This window comes from Camelus ferus, chromosome 12 (genome assembly GCF_009834535.1).
Source record: "Camelus ferus isolate YT-003-E chromosome 12, BCGSAC_Cfer_1.0, whole genome shotgun sequence".
In the NCBI taxonomy this organism is placed as follows: Eukaryota; Metazoa; Chordata; class Mammalia; order Artiodactyla; family Camelidae; genus Camelus; species Camelus ferus.
The window spans coordinates 37,025,367-37,047,658 of record NC_045707.1 but is presented as its reverse complement, the minus strand read 5'-3'; the positions used below and the strand labels follow the sequence as shown (position 1 = coordinate 37,047,658).

Here is a 22,292-nt window from a genome sequence, read left to right as displayed (position 1 = left end):
TTGTACTCCTGAATTCAGGGTGTCTATTGTTAGGTGGACACGATGCTAAGGATTCCAGATCTCAGTTTTTGAATTTTGCAACATGGCTGCATATTTCTCTAGGTTCAGTATTAGTTAGATTCACCCATACAATAGCCATATTAGATGAATCACCGGCCTGTAATGCTTAGGTACCAAGATACCCCAGACATTTTCAATCTCTCATCCTTTGTTCTTGCTGTCTTCTCAGCCTGGAATAGTCTTAAATAATCCAGCTGTTGAAATCCAATTCCTTATCCCTTAAGGCACAATTCAAATGCCAATTCCTCTCTGAAGTCTCCCTTGATCCTTCCAAATTTAGAATTGCCAGATTTTGCAAATAAAAATATAGTCTACCCAGTTAAATCTGAGTTTCAGATCCACAATGAATAATTTATAAGTATTTCTCAAATATTTCATAGGACATACATATGCTAAAATTTTGTTTGAAGTTTATCTGAAAATAAAATTTAACTGGCTATCCTATATTTTTATCTGGTAACTCCACTTCAGTTGGATGTAAGTACAATCTCTTTTCAGTCCCAACATCGAGCCTACATTCTTTTCTCACATTTATTTTATTCTACTGTGAATTAGTTGGTGGTTCTTGTTTCCTTCTTTCTCACTGAATTGTAAGATACTTGAGGGCAATATTCTTCCTTGTTTTTTTAAAGATGTTTTAACTAAAATTTTTTTCTTTTTATTTGTTTATTGGGGGAGGTAATTTTGTTTGTTTGTTTGTTTATTAATGGAGGTACTAGGGATTGAACTCAGGACCTGGTGCCTGCTAAGCACACACTCCACCTCTGAGCTATAACCTCCTCAAAGATTTTTTTTTTTGAAGAGCAGTTTTAGGTTTACAATAAAATCAAGAGGAAGGTACAGAGATTTCCCCAAAACCCCCTTCAGTCCCCACATGCCTAGCTTTCCCAATATTAACATCACTCACCAGAATGGTACTTTTTTTTTTTTTTTTTTTTTTTTTTTACAAAGGATGAACCTACATTGACACATCATAATCACCCAAAGTCCATAGTTTACTTTAGGGTTCACTCTTGGTGTCGTACATTCTATGACTTTGAACAAATGTGTGATGACAATTATCCACCATTGTAACATCATACAGAATATTTTTACTGCCCTAAAAAAATCCTCTGTGCTCTGCCTATTTATCACCACCCTCCCAGAACCACTGATCTTTTTGTTGTTTCCATGGTTTTGCATTCTCCAGGATGTTGTATAGTTGGAATTATGCCATATGTAGCCTTCTCTGATTAGCTCTTTTACTTAGTTGTTAATACGCATTTAAATTTCCTCCATGTCTTGCTGGTGTTAATTATATTGTCAGGAAACTGACAGTGATGGGACCATGATGGGACTTTGATGGCACAAAGACACTTTTGGGGATAATAGACAAGTTCTATGTCTTGATTGTGGTGGTGGTTATATGAGTGTATAAATTTGTCAAAACTCAATTAACTGTACACTTAAAGTCATATTTTATTGTAGATGAATAGTATTTTTAAAAACTTTACTTCTTAGAAAGACAAAAAAATTCCCTCCATGTCTTTTCATGGCTTGATAACTCATTTGTTTTTAGTGCTGAATAATATTCCATTGTCTGGATATACCACAGTTTATTTATCCATTCACCTACTGAAGGACATTTTGGTTGCTCCCAAGTTTTCTCCAGAACTTAGCACAGAGCCACATCTTGCTGCAAGGGAAGCTGGGGAATGTTTTCTTCAGATGGTTGTCCACATGCCCAGTTAAACCTCAATGGTCCTTTATTGGAGGGAAGAAGTGGAGAGTGGGTTTTGGGCACATCCAACAGTCTCTGTGGTAATCATCAGAGTAAAGGAGGCAGAGGAGATGTTAGAGAATGAGACTATGAATTCAGGGAACTAGAGAGTCAGAGGGGTGAGAATACAGAGAAAGTAACAGTCACAGGTGAATGGCTTAGTAAAAGGCTGTGCTGGATTTTCACACCTCCCTGAGCTCCCTGGGGTCTACTGTGAAGGTGGGTATAGTGTACATTTGCCATTCTTTATGACCACCCAATCCCTTGAACATCCTTTCTATGTTTGAAAAATGCTGTACTTAATGAATCAACTTCCCATCTCCATACTAGGTAGAAGCCAGAAACTTGTTTTTCCAGCCTCCTTGGTAGTCAGGATACAGTCAATGGGATGTACCTTCTCTAAACAGTGAGCTGGAAACTAGTGAAGCAGAAAATCTGAGTAGAATCCATTCTGATGAGGATGCTGGTAAACACCTCCATTTACAAGAGGCCATAGGAATAGAAGTCCCAGGAGTAGCAGCTAGAGCCTGGTATTGGTAGTGTAAAATGAAAGGGCTGTGCCCACAGGTGGCAGCAGTGGGAGTATGGTAGACTAGATGGCTTCACTGTTCACACTCTCTCTCCCTATAACAGAATCCATGCCTTTGAATATGTGACTTACAGTGTGCCTCTCATGACAGTAGACAAAGTGTACATTTTAGACCCATTCACCTTAAGCTTGGCTGTATGACTTATTTTGACCTATGGCAAGTTGATAGGAGGGAGAATGTCTTAGTTCTATCTAGGTTGACGGTTTTAGAAGCATGGTGAGTTTTTATTAGCCCATTGGAGCCTCTGCCCTTACATTGAGAAAAGCATGCTCCATGTGGCCATTGTCCATTCAGCCTGGATCTTAGAATGAAGATACCTGAAACAGACCTGAACTTGACCTGAAATCTAGACCCAAAACTAAGCTCAGCTGAACCTAGCCAAGATGAGCCAAACCACAACTGACCCATGAAGATAGATAAAATGCTTGTTGTTGAGATTGGAGAATAATTTATGTGGCATTATTGCAGAAGAAACCTAATACAGTGTTCCTACTGGAGTGCTTCCAAGGTATGATTAGGGCAGAGGTGATACTCAGCGATTATGCTCCAGAACAGCTATAGAGGTTATTTACCATGTTTCATGATTCTGATTAGTTGGTGCTAATCAAACGGTTGTCAAATATTTCACAATCATCCCTAGGTTTCATTGTCCCTGGCAATGTGGCTACTAAGCCTGGTTCTTTAAACTTTCTGGAGATTCTGGGATGTACCTAATATCCTTGAGTAAATTAATTTTTCTACATAATAAAAGGAGTAAGTATGTTTTGATATGCAACTCAAAACCCTGACTAAAAGAGATGAGAGTGCCAAGGTCAAGGCCATTGAGAGGGTCTCTCAACTTCCTCAGCAACCACAATACATTTTCAAATTTGCTTCATGAAAGCATTTCAGCACTGTCTATCTTTGGACTTTGAGTAAAAATGTCAGCAACCTAAGAACTCTGATTCTACGTTTTACAAATTTGGCATCAGTACTTAAGTCTCTTCTCTTTGGTGCCCATGGGGCAGATTTCTTTTCCAGTACAGTGGAAAAAAGACTTGGCCGTGACCCAAGAGACCTAGGCTCCAACCCCAGTTGTGCCAGCAATCTGTGTGACCTTGAGAAAGTGACTTTATTCTTTGGGTCTTAGTTTTCCTGGATGCAGAATCCTAGGATACGAACGTTTGTTTTCCTTTTTATGATAGGGGCCACAGAAAAAAGAAATGATGGGAACATGTCATGGAAAGTCACAAGATCTAAATATATGTAAAGTATATGGTATGCATCCTGTTTAATATGTAGTCTGGCATTAATTATGTAAAAACTTATATATAAGCATACATAAGTAATAGTCTGGAAGGAAATGTGCAAATGTGCTAGTTGTGGTTTTCTCAGGGCTCTGAGATTATGGTGATTTAAATATTCATTTTTAAATGCTTATTAATTTCCTATATTTTCTCTAATGAGTCTATTAATTTTGTAATGAGTAGATTATTTTTAAGAGTAAAGGAAGGCACTAATGTACTATGTTAAGGTAGGGTATTTTTTATAAGTTCTCTGAAAAGCACTTTGGCTCAAAGTGAGACCTCTTTTCAAGTAAAAGTAAACACAAGGAAAGGCAGGGGAAATGGAAAAAAGAAACAAGAAATGGTAGCAGGGAGGTGCCCCCACTGCAGTTAGAGGCTGGCCCCTTGTAGGAAGGGAGATGAGAAGAGGGAATAAGGATCCCCCTTGTAAGCCCAGGGACCCCCCCGCCCCGTAATGTGTCAGTTTGAGTCATGGAATCATTCATCACCAGTTAAGCCATGACCACCAAAGGCACAGGAAGTCGAGAAGAAACCTGACCCCCCAGCGTTAGGCTATGGGTGACTGTTCCTCTCCCCATTACAGGGCGATAAAGAATCTGGTTACACACATCCTCAGGAAATCCTCAGGAAATAATCTGGGCACATGACCCTGGTGAAGAGGGGCCAGAAACTTTCTCTGGGTCCTGGGTTTTTTGAGATCCCTGCAGCAACCATCTTCCAAAAAGTCTTCCCCCTGTAAGTGCAGTGGAGGTAAGGGGAACTGAGGCTACAAGCTGAGTGAGCACAGAGGCTGCAGAGTTTGGTTGCCACCCTACCCTTGCTTTGTCATCCCAACAAGACAACTCCAGCCCTACCTAAAAAAATGAGAGAGGAAAATCAATTATGATCATATTGCTTCTAAAGCGTAAAGATAGCACTGTCCTCCCCTCCCTCAGTGCACACTTCCTGAAGAGTTGCCACATTCACTTCACAAACCTTTAGGGAGCACGACATGTGTTCCAGGCACAGGGCAAAGCTGGGGGTACAAGGCATGAGCCAAGATCACAGTCTAGTGAGAGAGATAGACAGACATGCAGGTTTCAGTACTGCCTGATGGGTTCTCTAAGAAAGATGGAGTTAATGATAATAAACTTGGGGAGTTTAAGTAACTGGCTGAGGTCACACAACTTATTAGCAGAGGATCAAATGTGTGAATCTAACTCACTTGACTCCAAGCCCATGTGCTTAATCCCTCTGTTCTGCAGCACATAGAGGGGAGACAGAGGAAGAGCAGGCCACTTGGCCTGGAGAAGATCAGAGACAGTTTCATTGAGGAGGTGATTCTTGAGCTGGGTCTTGAAGGATGAGCAGGAGTTTGCTTGAGGACGAGGAGGTGAAAAGGGCATGCCAGGCAGGGGAACAGAATATTGAGGCAAGGGGTAGAGAAGCAACTTGGCTTCTTCTGGAAATACTTAATATTCTGGTACAGCTGGAAGGTAGGGGACCAGCGAAGGTAGGCTGTGAGTAATGGGGAGCCTGTTGAGACCCTAGGCTCAGCAACTCCACACCTGGTGGCTTGTCCTCAGAATCATCACCGACATGTGGAGATGCCAGCAGGCAGGGTGTGAGCCAACAGGGGCCTCTCAGGGCCTGGCGTTCCCAGCCCAGCTGGGATTCCTTTGCAAGGAGCTAAGTTGAGTGCTTTCCAGGATGTTCCCTGGTGGACCTGAAAGCAGCCTGTCTGAGCGCCAGATATGGCAGGGGCATTGGAATGTGAGAGGGAAAGTTCTGGCAAGGAAAGGAGAAGTTTTTTTACCTGACTGCAGGCTTTGCCTACAGAAGGGTGGATTTGAAGCCCAGCTCCTCCATTTACCTACTCAGTGACCTGAAGACCCGTCAAGTAGCTGTGCTGCCCCTCACGTGTGCACCATCATACGGATTTCTTAGGCTCTTTGTGGAGCTTAAATGAAGCAATTCCTACCAAGTACTTGGCATGATGCCTTGCACAGAGTAAACACTCAGTTTATGGTAGTCTTTATTATAAGCAGTCACAGCTATTCACTCAACGTTCACTCAGCGAAGATTTATTGAGTGTTTTCTCATGCCTACACTGGATTACAGCCATGAACAAGGAATACAAAGTCCTTGTCTTCCTGGAGTTTATGTTCTAGAGAGGGAGACAGACAATTGGCAATTAATACATATACTAATTTCCAATAGTGATAAGTGCTATGCGGATAATAAAAAGGTAAAGAGTGAAACGTGTGTGTGTATGTGTGTGTGTGTATGTTTGTGTGCACATGTGAGCTTTAGATAATTAGTTAAGGTCTCCTTGAGGAGGTGACATTTGAACAAAGACCTGAATCAAAGGAGCTTATCTCATGAAAATGTAGGGCAAAAATAATTCAGGCAGAGAACACAGCAAATGTAAAGACCCAGGGGCATGAAAGACCTCAACATATTCAAAGAATTACAGGAAAGCCAATGGCCCAGAAGTGGGGAGAGTGACAGGAAACAAAGGAGGTCATGGTAATAGTAATAACGACAATAGCAACAACAGTAATTTGTACGGAACGTTTGCTTAGGGTTAGCCGATTCATACTCATCTTCACAACTGCTCTGTGGGGAAGGGACTGTTAGAGTTTCCACTTTCTAATTGGGAAATGAAAGCTCAGCAAGGCAAAGAAACTTGCCCAAGGTCATGCAGCCAACATAGGGCTGCAGAGCCAGGATCTGAGCCCCACAGATGGATCCAGAACCCATTCACAATCACGGCCCTATTCCAACTCCACCGGGAAGGCACTCAACTGTGTATCCAGCTCTGTGTGGCAGAGAGATGTGCAAGTGAGTGTGTGCGCCTGTGTGTCTGTGCACATGCACGTGGGATCAGAGGAGGACAGTGAGAATTACAGGTGTATCTGAGCTCTCAGCTGTGGAGGCAAGACCAATACACAAGCAAGCATCGGTGTTTTGTTCAAGACAAAATACTATTCAGTGACAAACTGAGCCTAGTACTCTGTTACTATCTAGAGAAGAGGAAATTGATGAAGGAGCAGAGGGAAACAGTAGAGTCTAGTGATAAAAAGAAAGGGCTCCAGACCAGATGGATAGGGCTCAAATCTCAACTGCTCACCTCTCAGCTTAACCTCTCTGTGCTAGTTTCCTTGTCTGTAAACTGGGAATAATAACAATACCTCCCTCATAGAGTTGATGTGAAGATTAAATAAATTATCTACATAAGGTACTTAAAGTAGTGCCAAGCAAGGAGTGTTTGCCATTATTAGGAACTGTTTTTTGTTTTGTTTTGCTATTTGGTTCTGGATTTTTAGAAATGACTTCACCAATAAAACATAAATTTTCATTTAATAGGTCCTTTATTTATAATTTATTTCTACTGCCTCCCAACGTTGCAGTTTCAATATAGATGATTCATCCCTCCTCCCCACCACCTAACACCTTGGTGTTTGTTTGTTGAACTTCTTCCCTCCAACGACCTGGCCTCGACCCTCTCTCAGTCACTCTCTCTCATAGCCACATCCTGTAACTGCACTTATCTCTAAGCTTGATTTCTGAGTTTACTCGCTAGCCACTGTAGTCCTCCTCTAAAGTACCTCAACTCTAATAATCCTTTGTCCCCACTGGGAACTCCAGTTTATCAATCCTACCGTGTCACTATCCATGGGCAACCATTATAGTACTATAGTATATCATGTTGTATATATATACCACATATATGCTGTATATTATATACTATTACATATATTACAACCCATATATAGTATATAGTATATAGTATATAGTATATAGTATATAGTATATAGTATATAATATATATAGTATCAATTCCCTTGCCCCTTTTAGCTATGTCATCCTTTCTTGGCAAAACAAAGCCTTGGTTAAATTCAGCACTGCCAACTCCATGTCCAGACCTCTGCAGCTAAACATGGCTGGAGAAAAATCACACAAAGTTCTTGCTGGTTTCACTTTAAATTCATGACCACAAACTTCACTTGATATTTCTCTAGTGAATTCACTCTCTCAGCTGTGTAGATGAACTTCAGCTTCTATTTAAAGTCAGTCCTTCCTCCTGTACACAAGCTCTCATCCTCTCTACCAAAGTGCATCTCTTCAGCAGTTCTGTCCCCTCTCTCCTGGATTTTTCCCTCTACAAAGTCATTCACAACAGAATACAAACCTGTTTTCTTTCTTTCTTCTTAAAAAACCTGTATCTAGCTCCACTATATTGGTTATCTGTTGCTACTTAACAAACTATACCCCAAACTTAGCAGCTTGAGACAACAAACACTTATTTCCTCACAATTGTTTTGGGTCAGGAATCCAGGCATGGCTTAGTTGGATGTCTCTGGCTCGAGGTTTCTCTCAAGGCTGCAATCAAGATGTCCACCAGTCATCTCAAGTCTCAAGGAGGGTGATCCACTTCAAAGTGCACACACTTGGCTGTTGGCAGGCCTTGGGTGCCTATTGGCTGTCTAGACACATTAGTTCCTTGCCATGTGGGCCTCTCCATAGGGCAGCTCACAACACAGCAGTTTGCTCCCTTCAGAGTCAGCAGAGAAAGAGAGGGTCCAAGATAAGCCTTTTATAACCTAATGTCGGAGGTGATATCCTGTTACTTTTGCCTTATTCTGTTTGTTAGAAGGAAGTAATAAGTCAGTCTGGGAATGTAAAATGGTGCAGCAATTGTGGGAAACAGAATGGTGGTTCTTCAAAAAGTTACAAATAGAATTCCCATATGGTCCAGCAATTTTACTTCTGGGTACCTGCCCGAAAGAATTGAAAGTAGGGACTCAGATACATATCTGTACACCCATATTCAAAGGCATTATTCACAGTAACTAAAAGGTACAAACAACCCAAATGTCCATTGACAAATGAATGGATAAACAAAATGTGATATACACATAGAATGGAATATTATTCAACTTCAAAAAGGATTGAAACTCTGGTGTATGTATGTGTGTATGTGTATACCAAATATATACATATATATCTCAGAATATTAGTATATTCTGATATACACACTGGATGAACCTTGAAGATATTATGCCAAGTAAAACAAGCCAGTCACAAAAGGACAAATATTGTCTGATTCCATTTATATTAGGTATCTGGAACAGTCAAGCTCATCGGGACAGAAAGAAAGTAGAGCAGTGTTTACCAGGAGCTGGGGAAGAGGCAGGGGAACATGAAGTTAGTGTTTAATAAGTACAGTTACAGCTTAGGATGATGAAAAAGTTCTGGATATGGATAGTATTGATGATTGCACAACAATGTGAATATACTTAATGCCGCTCAACTGTACACTTAAAAATGGTTAAAATGTAAATTTTAAGTTAAGTATATTTTACCATGTTTTTTAAACTGATAGGGAAAGAAATAAGTCCGCCCACACTCAAGAAAGTGCATGAATATATGAATACAAGGTCGTGAATATCAGGAAACAGCTCTAATTGATGGGTAGTTAATGTTAGGGTGTACATTCTTAATGGAGCTGTATTTCCGCAACCAGCTGAAAGTTGATTCTTGGTAGGAGGGAGAAAACTCTTACTCATTTTTATGTGTAAAGCACAGATATACACACAGTACATAAACAAATAGACAGTACATCTGTGTTATTAACGTTTCACAGGACCATCTATTAGGAAAAGTATTTTCAAATGCTCCTTTAGGGAGGGCCATAATAACACTGGGTTAAGGCATAAAGCTGGCCTCTTCTGGCCACAGTTATGTGAGGTGGGATTGTGGGAGCCCAAAATTAATGATGAGAATCCCTTATATTGATTTTACTCCATAGAATTTACCAAAGGCTTTCAGATATGGCAGGTGTTCTTAACTCTAGATCTGTGGACTTTTAAGTGATAGTGGGTGGGTTTTAGATGGATGAATCTGTGACCTTCATGAATTGTAGGCACAATCTAAGTACCCTGGTATGAGGAGCAGTGAAGCATTGTTGTTAAATCACTGAGTTTGAGTCACATGACCTGGGTTCAGATTCTGGCTTTGCTGCTTACTGTGTGACTTGCACAAGTTAGTTAACTTCTCTGAGTTAGTAACTAACCATTTGCTGTGATGATTAAATAAAGCTAGAACGTGACTAGAACACAGTAAGTGTTTAGCAAAATGTTAGTTGTTGTTTCTAATTATATTGTATTAGTTATGTTGTATTAGTATTTCTATGCTAATATTTCTGGGAAGAGAATGTACAGATCTCAAAAATTCTCAAAGGGATCCATGACTCCAAAAGGTTAAGAATCTTGGAAACACAAGAACAATTCTCATCAGAAACCCACAAGATAATATACAATCCTCACCTTGCTTGCCCCCGTCCAAAGAACCACCATGTTCTGTCTCTTCAATTACCATATCTACTACCTTAGCCCAGTCACTCACCAGTTCACTCCTAGACAATTTCAACAGCGTCCTCACCACAGTGCCCCGCTCCCACCACTGCTTCATCTCTGTCTCCCACCTTGTCCTCTTTCAATCATCTGGAATTGTGGGGTTTTGTTAGGGTGTTTTTTTTTTTTTTTATAAGCTTTCAAGTCCTAGCCAATCTCTCCCCTACTGAAAATTCTTTGGTGGCTCATCATGACTTTTAAAATAAAGGTCAAACTCCTTTTCATGACATAGTTCATGACCTGGCCCCATCCTCCTCTCCTGGCTTATGGTGGCCCAATCCAGGCTTCATATGCTATCCTGAAGCATCCTGCATGGACTGCTTGGGTCTTGTGTCTCCTCACCCCATTACACTGATCATTGTAAGAAGGAGATGGGGTGTCATGGTTAGCCAAGGCTGAGTTACCAGTCCACCCTTGTGGCCTCTGTCCAATGAGGTGCTCTCTGTATAGATGAAACAGGTGGTTCTCTAGAGGCAATATCAAGCCTCCTCCTGATCCTTGCTGTCCTGCTTCCCTGCTGTCCCTGACCCTCTAATCCCCTGCCAACGGCCCCTCACCTTGTGGAACATCCCTTCTCTTGGCAACCTTGTACAGCCCACATCTCCTGCTCCTTCCTCTAACCCCTGCTGCCTGACAGGGAGCCCTGGGAATCTCCGACTTCCTCTTTGACACTTTTTTTTTTAGGAGGTCCACATGGTTAAAATTATTTTAATAATAAAATGTTATTTACCTTTTTACTATGTTGACATTTGCACTAATGGTACAAATATAATTGGTGTGTAAAACTGCTGGCACATTAGCATGAATTAAGTCAGTGGACACTGAATGTTCTAATTGTCATTGTATTCTTCACCACCTTGCACTCAACAGTAGAAAAAAATTCCAGTTTCACGTAAGAATGTCTTGATGAAGCAGTACAAATGATTAAATCTAATCTCAACCCTTGAGTATATGTCTTTACAATAATATTCTGTGTTGCAACTTTCAAATGTACAATACAGTGTTGTTAACTATAGTCACCAAGCTGTACATTTACATCCCTGAGACTTATTTGTCTTAAAACTGAAAATTTGTATCTTTTGACCACCTCTACCCATTTTACTCAGTGGATTTGAATATAATAAAGTACAAAAGAGATTGACATGGTTTCAGATTATACTTAAGAAATGACCACTTGTTGAGTTTTGGTGTAATAGCAAAGGAGAATATCTACAGTTATGTGAAAGGCTATGAAATATTACTCTTTTTCAACTGCATATCTGTGTGAGGCCAGATTTTCTTCATATTCTTCAATGAAAGAAACAGTGCAACAGATTGAATGCAGAAACAAACATGAGAACCGAGTTGTTTTGCATTAAATTAGTCATTCAAGGAATTTTCAAAAATGTAAAGCCATGCTACTCTCCTCATTAATTTTTTATTTTTGGAAAATAGAGGTATTTTTCAATAAAATATTCTTTATGTTAACATGTAATCCACTTTTAAATTCATTTTAAATTTTAAATTATAGACTTACTATTTAAAATTTTTCTAGTTTTAATTTCTAATACTGTGAATGTTCATAGACAGAATTCATATAAGCAAAAGCTCCTCAGGGTCAACAATAATTTTTAAGAGTGTTAAGAGTCTTGAGTCTAAAAAATTTGATAACTGCTATGTTAGGAAATGAGGAAGCACCCCTCTCATCCACTATAAAAGAAAGTCTCTGACCCCAAATGCAGTAGGACCCACTAGGCCTGTGACTAACTACCCAGACTTTCCACAACTCCTTCCTTCCTAATATGAAACAGGTTCTTCTGCTTCTCTTATAAGTCCTGGTTGGATAACTGGCCCAATTATTTGTGGCCCTATTTAGAAGGCTGGGTATGTGAAACCTTTGTTCAGTCTTAGTTATCAATTCCAGGAACTAAGAAGATCTCCCCTTAATGTCTTATTAAATAATCTGTAATAGTTGGACAGTATTTATTTCTGTTCCTTTGTGGGAGAATAGTTATTGTGGGAGATTCACTGTCATTTTAAAATACTTATTACCATTTTGGTTTGACAGTGAAGAGAAGTCAGAGTACAGGGTGGTGTTTTGAAGAGAGCATGGGATTTAATTTAGAATCCCAGCTTCGCCATTTACAAGAGTGACTGTGGCAAATTACTCAACTTTTCTAACTTAATTTTCTTTTTTTCTTTTTAACCTTTTTTTATTGAGTTATAGTCATTTTACAATGTTGTGTCAAATTCCAGTGTAGAGCACTATTTTCCAGTTATACATGAACGTACATATATCGATTGTCACATTTTTTTTTTGCTGTGAGCTACCATAATAACTTAATTTTCTTATTTGTAAAATTAGGATGAAAATACTTGCCTTTTAGGGTGCTTATAGATAACACATGTATCATCTGACACATAATAGCCAATCAAATGAACTACCATCATAATCATCATCATCATTGTCCTAGTACAGGAGTTGGGAAGGAGTTTCTGTTGGAATACTCTGAGACAACTAGCATAAATCCTTTTTGGTGTCCTCGCTAAGTTCTTAGTGGCCTGTTATTGACTTCCTCACCAGAAACTCAAAGTTTCTCTCTGATTACTGGTAACAGCATATCTATCGGACAAGATGAATACTGTCACTTCTTCCACATTCTGTCTTGACAAAGAGGAATTGTTTCACTCTGGTTGAAGGGTCATTCTCCTAGAGGGCCTTCTCACCTCCAATTCCCCACCAAGGCAAACACCTTTCTCTGGGCTTCTCCCAAGTTCCAGGCCTTGGTGTAGGCTAGAATGAACCAGAAAATCACTGGTGGCTACCATATTTGGCCAATAGTGTGAAAAATAAACAGCTGGGTGAATTTTATGGGGTAAGATATGCTAAAGAGTTGTGTGAAGCTGCAGAGAATGTTCCCTTGAGTATTTTTTGGTTGTTTTTTTAGATTAGGGCTCCAGGAGGGGATTTTTATGGAATGATGCGTGAAAATGGTAAACTTCCTCATGCTGCTAAAATGAAAGCCATGGGTCCCTTTCATAGCTGAGGGAGGCAGATTAATGAGTTGGGGGGATGTGGCTGCTGCCTCCCAGCATCTGGCTCAATTATGTTTCCTGCTCAAGCTGTGCTCTGGGCCTTGGAACACAAGCCTGGTAGAATTCTGACCTTGCTGGAAGACTTTGTTCCTTCACTGAGGCTTCCTACTTTTAGCTTAAATATGCCCTTTACTTTTCATGGATAGGTATGCTGGAACCATGGGTATGAGAGAATTGTCCAGTGAGTTTCTTTTTAAAAACAAGGAAAGTATATGCAATCACGAGGATGTTAACAAATAAGAAGCTCTGGGAAGAAAAATTACATCTATTTGGAGAAAGTGTCTTAGTACATTTTATTCTAATGAAGCATTTTGTTGGGAGAAGTGGCTTGTCCAAAGAGCTTGGTCAGAAATCATTTGATTGCAAGTGACAGAAACCCACTCAGATTAACTCAAGTAACATGTGGCTTTAAGGTTGGGCATTAGGTACACCTCATAGATTCCAAATATAGACAGAAAAACTGAGAATTAGGAAGTTTATAGTTCTATGGATAAGTGTAGGTTTCTAACTCAGTTGCCTGGCTTCAAATTCTGCATCTATCTGTTACACGCTTTGGCTTTTTTTTTTTTTTTTTTTTCACTTATCCCTCTATGCATCAGTTCTCTTCTCTGTAAAGTGGGGGAAATAAGAGTACTTATATTTTACAATTGTGGTGAGATTTAAATGAGTAGATACCCATGAAGCATGTGGAGTAGTGCCTGGCACATATCAAGGTCTTAATAAATGTTAGGTGTTGAGGATTTCCATAATAGCTATATTGTTTCAGACCAACTCTCCCACCAAGGTCAACTAGAAAAGCTGGATGAAACTGAAAAATCATTACAGAGATACTGGAAAACTACCAATGCTGAAAGGACTTTAAGAGCCTAAGATCTCAGAAAGAAGGGAAACAAAGAACAATGAGCCTGACATTCTGTGCTGCCTTTCCTCCAGGGCATCTGCAGGTTGACAAGCATTACCTAAAATACTGAGAAGCTGCACAGAAAGACTGACAGGTGAAAAGCTGGGCATCACTTCTGGCAGTTTTATGGGGGTGGAGAAGATAAAAATGGAGCTTAGGGCCTACCAAAGGAGAGGCACCATGGCGTTTACCCTACTCTTTCAGATAGAACTCCCAAGGGTAATAATCCAGAAATATGGATGAACTATAAATACATCAACTCTCACAAAGACTGAAGCCTGGTTCTGAATCTGTTCAATCACTGATTTAATTAATGTGGGCCAATCTGCCTTTACCTAGCTACTTGCCAGAAGCAAGAATAATCCTCTCTGAAGGAAAATAACACCATCCACAGCCTTATGTAGTATATCTCATATTCAATACAAAATTACCAGACTCACCTGGAAGCAAGACAAAATTCTAAAAGCCATGAGGAAGAGAAACTCAGACAATAAAAAGAAACCAACAGGAAATAAAAATACTGGACAGTTGATTAAAATAGCTGTGATTAATGTATTCAAGAAATTAGATGATGAAGTAATCTTCAGCATAGAATAAGAAACTATTAAAATAAAAAACCTCAACACATGGAGTTACTAGCAGGTTAGAAAGAGCTGAAGAAAGATTAGTGAATTGAAGAATTTGACAGAAGAAAACATCTGGACTGAAGCATGGAGAGATAAAAGAATGAAAAATATAGAAAAGAACCTAAGAAACATGGGACAGAGTGAAAAGTTGAACAAATAAGTAGTTGGAGTCACAGAACAAAAGGGTTAGAATGGGAGAGAATGATTATGAGAATGGGATAATGGATGAGAATTTTCCAAAACTGATCAAAGACATTGTACCACAGATTTAAGAATTTCTATGAACTCCAAGGAGGATAAGTACAGAAGAAACCACACATAGGCACAGCACAGTAAAACTACTCAAAATCAAGAATAAACAGATCGTCTTCAAAGCAACCAGAGGAAAAAGGCATACTACCTTTAAAGAAGCAATGATAACCTGATAGATAACTTCTCACAAAAACAATGGAAGCTCCACAGTGGAAGAAAACAAGTGAATGACATCTTCAAGGGGATAAAAGATAATAGTTGCCACCTAGACTTCTGAACCCACTAATAATAACATTTAAAACAAAAGTGAAATTAAGGCATTTACAAACAAACAAAAATGAGGGAATTTATCAACAGTAGACCTTCACTAAAGAAATACTAAAGGGAGTTCTCTAGGTAGAAGGTAAATGATATCACATGGAAACATGGAAAAATAGGAAAGAAGGCTAACGGAAAGCAAAACATGTGTATATAGCTAAATTAATATTGAACATTTAAAATAATATCTTGTGTATTTAAAAATAATTGTAGAATTAAAGTATCTGACAATAATGGCACCAAAGGTGGGAGGGTGGTAAATGGAATTAAAGTGTCCAAGTTCCTTGAATTTTCCAGGAAGGAAAATTCCTAATTTATACTGGACTTTGGTAAGTCTATCTGTATAATTGTCTTCAGGACAATCACTGTAAGAATAGTATCAATATGTAAAACTATGCTAATACATAGATGGAATAATTGAAAATACATAATTTATCCAAAAGAAGGAAAAAATCAAAAAGGGAACATAAAACTGGTGAAACAGTAAAAACAAATTGTCAAATTAAAAAATTACCATATGATATCACTCATATGTGGAATCTAAAAGAAAAAAGAGAACACTAATGACTTATCTACAAAACAGAAACAGACTCTCAGACATAGTAAATAATTTTATGGTTATCGGGAAAGGGGATGGGAAGAGATAAATTTGGGACGTTGACTGAGTTACCTCCCAGACCCTCTGTTGTAGGAAAGCCCAGACCCTCTCCAGGAAGGATAGAGTGGTCTTGACCATAGCAACCTCACTCTCTAATGAAATTGGTCTAATCAATATCTCAGGTGCATCAAATTAGCAATTACTGTCCCATTAGGTAGGAGATGGGGGAAAGGTGAGAATTAGAAAAGAGTGGCTTGGCACAGGAGGAAGAACATCTCACCTCAACAGCAAGGAGTGATGAGAGTTAACATCATTGTTTACTGGGCCATAGAGGAAAGAACTACTGGCGTGTGGGGCAGAGAGTTAAAGGCCAAGGGCAGCTTTATGGAGGAGGTGCCTATTTAACTGGATTCTGAAGGAAGAATGCAAGTTTTCCAGATGGGCAGGCAAAGGAAAATGAATTTTAACGCATATTATGGCACAGAGGGTGAGTAATATGGTGTTTGGAAGGACTGTAAGAGCTGAGACTGACTAGAATGTAGATTGTATGAAGAAGGTGTATTTGCAATGGGTTATTAAAGTATGCGAATTAAGCGTGGCCACCACTCAATAAGTATTGCTTAGGATGAATGAATTACTTAGCTAACCCCCAAATTAAATAAATTCTTATAATCTTCATTTGGAAAATTTCCACTAATTTTGACCACCTTCTCTTTTTTTCGCTAAACTCTGGATAATTCTCCAAGGGCAAGATTGCTTTGAATTTGACTCAGTAAGAGTCACAAATGACAATGCCTGACTTTTCATAAATTCTGAATTAGTATAGTTTAAATAAGCTTTCTAGGCCTGAATCTCCACAGGAGAACCTCAGAATTACTATAAGTTATTGAATTGGCCCATGTATAAATAAAGCATGATCCCCAGAGAGGAGCTGTCTTGTGTAGGTTACAGAGAAAGTGTTATTGCAATTCATTGTTGATTTCAACACTGACAAGGTCCCCTCTGGGGGTGTGTGGTGAAATGGTTCTTTGGAGCCAGACAGGCTTGGGTTTGAATCCTTAATCAATGACTTACTGGCTAAGTGCTTAAGCAGGTCATGTTGTCCCTCTAAGCCTTGGTATCCACATTAATAACTAGGAAATAATACCTATCTCATTGAATTGTTGTGAGGATTAACCTGGAAATATGTTTGTGAACAGACAGTCTTGCCTGAGGTTCTTTTTATTGTAAGGAACAGGAAACCACTTAAACTAGTTCAAATGAAATCAAGAAACAGGATATAAAATAGTCCCTGGGAGGAACCAAGAACTGGATTGTTGGAATCCAGGTACATGCTCCATCTCCCAGGAGCCCTAGAGTCTTCCATGTGGGGTTTCCATCTTTTCCTCTTTGCAAATTCTCCCCTCTTTGCTCTCCACAACTGGTGTCCTCAGCTTTCCTCAGCTCCCACCTCTCATTATTTCTCCCTTCTCTAGACCCTTCTACACCAACTTTCCACATAAAGTCCTATTCAGTTTTATGGTGTCCAAAGCTATATTTCTGGGAGAAGAACTAAGTTTAGGTCCAGTGTCCACCCCTGGTCCAATGATTGGTGACCAGGATGTGAAACTGTCATGTAGTATAAACATGGCCCTTGCAAGCCCACCTCTCCAGCTCTGCATGGGGATGATTCCTAGAGGGAGGGCCTGCAGGAGTGCAGACACTGAAACATTTCAGCTGCAAGCATCTAGAACAACAGATAGTAGCCTCCATCTCTTCCCCCTCTCCTAACTCTAGCAGAACAGGTTTCCATGATGTGCCCCACAGAAATTCATGATGATCTTTATAAGTGTTTACTTTTGCCTGGGCTATATCCTACTCCATCCCTCCATCCCTCCATCCATCCTTTCATCCATACGTCCATCCCTCCATTCATCCCTCCATCTCTGTATTCTTTTTACCTTCTGTGTCCTCTAGAAAATCTTCCCTGATATCGTCAGCTCCTCTTGATCCCCCTCATATCTGACAGTTCTTTTAGTGTACAGCATACAGTTTAGTGCTAAATTATACAATGGTTTAGATTTTTCTCTCAATCACTTTTAAGGTGTTTCTTGTTTCAACGAGATTATAAATTCATTCAGAACAGAGAGTGCCATGATGCCAAGCACAGAGAGGAGAAAGGAATAAATGTTCAATGAATGGAGAAAATTACAGCACAGTAAAAATTTTATAGCTGGAAGGGATCTCAAAAATAATTTAGTCTAATCTTGATTTTAGAAGAACTGACATCAAAATAGAGGAAGCACTTTTGGTTGACTGAATATAGAGATTGAACTGGAGACTAAATATTATATTATCTATGTAATAGAAGAATCCTCTGCAATCAAACTATGGAATAGTATCTGAGGAATCACAATATGTTTGGACCTGGAAGGGAACTTAGAGGTGTTCTGGGATGTGCTGGTTAGGTTTATAGGTGAGGAAATTCTCTCCCAGGGAAAGGAAGTGACTTATCCCAGCTCATCCAGTGTTCAGCAGCAGAGCTGGTACCAGGCTCCACATCTTCTGCTCACTCCTAGGATTTTCCCTTGCTGTCACCTGTGGCCTTAGGTATTCTCACCCACTCCCTAACCATGCACCTGGCACCACGAAAGAGGTTAGCACCAGATTCACTTGCCCTCACAGTTCTGTGTTACCTGCCTGAACTGTTCCTTGCACTGTATTCCTTTTTGGCCTCTTCTTCCTCTTGTCCATTTTTACCTCTGCTCTCTGTTATTTTTTTGCCTTGCCTTGCCTTGCCCTGTGGACTAAATGCTTGGTCCTGTCTCCTTGGCTATAACTTTGACTCTGCCCCTGATCTCTGGCTGGTGTAAATACACTTTCCTGTTCAGTCTAGCCTCAGGAATGGGTATTTCCCGTTGGTTAATTTGTGCATGGATTTAATGCAAATGTACTGTGCGTGTCCTCTGTGGAAAGTTCTGAATTCTGAGGGATTCAGAGATGAAGAGCACTTAGTCCCCACCTCAATAGGCTCACAATCTGGTGGTGAGAGGTAGATATTTTTAAACAATGGGGCATGTGTATTCATATCAGAGTTTTATTCATATGGGAGTCCAAAACTGAGCCTGGAGTGGTGGGAAGGCGACAGTCAGGGAAGATTTCCTGGATGAGGTGTCCCTGAGATGAGACACTAAGGACAGATAAGTACGTAAGTGTGAGCAGATCAGGCAGTAGGGTAAGGGAGATTAGATATACAGGCAAAAGGGATCACATAAGCAAAGACATAAAATCATGAAATAGCAAGGGGTGTGAAAGAAATTACAAGCACCCTGATGTTCTTGGAGGATCAAAGGAGGGCAGTGGGCAGTGTGAGATGAGGCTAGTGAGGCGGGTAAACCAAATCAGAGGGCCTGTCTGTAAGTAAGATAATTCTACTGTTGGGATTTAGAGCACTAATAAATGACACCCCTGTTTCCTGCCCAGGTTCCTAATTAATTGAGAAAAACCCCAAGGAGTCATCCAGATGGAAATTAAAATGTCAGTTTTATTGCAGATAAATTGATAAAACAATAAGCATGGCTTAGCTCTGGCGAATTGCTTGCTAACACTTCCCAGTACTGAGCTTAATTCCCAGATGCAGGCCTCTCCTGCAGGGACTAAGCAGGCCTCTCCTGCTTAGAGCTGATGTGCATCTGGCCCCCAAAGAAAGAGATAAAACTGAGCATGCTCACCTCCTTGTCTAAATTCACCATTCAGATATGACACTGCTCCCCTGGGGGAAAAGGGAACAAGTGTTACTCTAATGGTGGTCCCTCCATTTAGAGACATAAAGCAAAGGGAAAGGAGGTTCCCACCTAACATGTACCCACCATTTACTGAACACCTACTGTGTGCTGCCGTGCGGAGTGCCTGGGCTCCACCAACTGGAAATGGACAGAATCAGAATTCGTTTGGGAAGATTCTCTAACAGAATGGGTAAAAGGACACGGAAACCTCCACCCCAGATTTCAATATTGAAAGAAACCCTAAAACTCATTGAATCTGGTTCTCCATCAATGCTTGAAAGCATCTATATCATATTATCCCTGCAAAATGCCCATTTACCCTCTGCTTGGATGTGTCACTGACAGGAAACTCACTGCCTCCCACAAAACAGACATAACAGAGATGTCTAATGACTGGTGCCTATTTAGACAGGACAGGGCTCTCTGGAAGATGATGCTCATAGTTTTTGTTTTTATTTTCTACTTTGCTAAAATGTTTGTAATTTTATATCACTGTGGAACCAATAGGACACTGCTTTATAGTTTCCATTTCTGCTTTCATGTACTTTTGACAGGTCTATGGAATTTTCAATTCTTACTATTTTTTTTTTTTCCTTCTGGGATATTCAGACATTATTTAGGGATGTTGTGGGAAAGGCAGCCTCCCTGCCAATCTGCTGACACTGGGTTTATGTTGATCCACAACAGGCCATTCCATCAACAAATTGTTCTGGCTCTAAGAAAGTTCCTCCTGACTGCGAATGTTGTGGTCTCTTTGTAGCTCTCACTTTGGTCTGAGTTGCAGAACTTGAAGCATGGTGGGCTGATTCTGGCATCCTTCTCATCTCCTCTGGCAGACCAGACTGGTCTTTGACATTAATCAGATGCTGAGAAATCTTCTGAGCTCAGCCCTGATTGTCTGAATATAATTCCGTAGAGATCCACATGGAGACCAGATGAGATCTGGATGGCACAGGCCTCTGTGCTCAGACAGTGCTGTAGCCAGAGTTCTATGATATTGCAGTTGAAACCTTCCTCATAGGAGGGACTGAAGTCCATTAATCAATATCCTGTGGGCATAGTCATTTCATCAGTTATGCATCTACCTAATCCAAATACCATCCAGACCATACATCTCTATCTAGCATCAAATGCTCAAGGATATATCAAGAGACCCTGACAAGCCTGTCTTAACTGCTGACATACCTTGACTACAGTAGATTTGGAATCGAATAATCCAGGTTTGAATTCTAATACCAACACTTACTTTCTACTGTGCTTCATGCAAATGACTCAGTGTCTTTCAGTCTCAGATTCCTTATCTGTAGGTTGAAGATAAAAATATTTCCTATTTCTTACATTTATTGTGAGCATGAAATGGGGTGACATACCTAACTCATGGGGTTAGCAGAACAGAGTGATGGTTATGATTGCTGTTGGCTGCAGAGTCAGATGACCTGCGCTCAAAATCCAGTTTTACTGCTGACTTCGTCCTGAGGGACAGAGGTGACTGTGTGCCCTTTAATAAATATACGTTTTTATGTTTGTGTTATGCAGAACCTTCCAAAGAGCAAGGCCCAGGGAAGAGGCCCCACGAGTCCCAGTCTAACGGAAGCAATGGAATCAAGAGTGAAGGGTGATGTGCAAAGAGGTACAACAGTCTTTTCTTTTGTTAGTTCTATGTTGGTGAGATAGCTCTGGTGTGATGATGTCTCAAACAGTGCCTACCTGGCAGAAGTTGTTCAGTAATAACAGAAATAACAGCAACCAATGTTTACTGAGTGCCTACCAAGAGCCTGGCATTGTTCTGAGTGTTTATTCATTTATTCATGTGATCATTAATGTATAAATATAAATGTGTATATTTGTATACATATTTCTGTTTTAATATCTGATATTGCTACAGATATGGGAGTCATGGCTTAATTAATCTGCGTTGGTCAGGAATCTTTCCCTGCAAGTAACAGAAACTCAGTTCAAACTAGTTTAAGAAAAATTTTAAAGCATGGAGTAGGGGAGGGATATGGAATTTTTGGCCCTGCATAATCAAGGATATAGATGATCTGGTCTCCAGAACATCTGCCCCAAGGGGTCTCAAATGCTATTATGTCTCTCTGCTTCTTGTTCTGCTATCTCTCTTTGTGTGGACTATGTTCTCCCCTGGTGGGGTAGCAAGCCACCAGCAGCTCCAGGTTCATCCAAATCTATGACCAGAATGAATGAAGCTGTACAGTGATTAGTTCAGCTGAAGTCATGTGCTCATCATTGAACCAATCACTGTAAACAGAGGAAACTGGTCTTCTTATTGGTTCCGTCTTGTGTGACCATGGCAACTCCAGAGGCCAGAGTGTGGGACTATGACTAGTCTCCAACAAGGAGGGGTCCCTCAAAAGATGGGAGGAACAGTTATCAGTTGAAAGAGGGGAGCTGTGGAGACCCCAGAACCCCCATTAGATGCCAACAGAACCCAGCCTCTAAGTATCTCTGTTCTCAGGCATCCCTTCCAATCCTGAGAGCTCCTTCCTGTCACAGAGGTACTGGTTCAGAAAAGAAAAACCCAGTGCGAGGCTAATTCTTTGTAGGAGCAGAAGTTGACACAATGCATATTAATACAGACAGAGAATGTGTGCTGGAGCCTGATTCAGAGTCCAAAGCTGGGTAGAGAATTCTGAAGGAAGGCAATAGT

General features: G+C 40.2%; 1 protein-coding gene across 8 annotated transcripts in view; it reads left to right on the top strand.

Moving 5' to 3' along the window:
• Window positions 1-22,292, top strand: part of BTBD11 (BTB domain containing 11) — a 445,015-nt gene that overhangs the window by 98,270 nt on the left and 324,453 nt on the right. For all 8 annotated transcript variants that reach the window (XM_032493388.1, XM_032493389.1, XM_032493393.1 and 5 more), the window contains one exon: window positions 21,164-21,257. In XM_032493388.1, coding sequence (XP_032349279.1) covers window positions 21,164-21,257 — 94 coding nt within the window. Of the gene's footprint in view, window positions 1-21,163; window positions 21,258-22,292 lie in introns of those variants that run through there.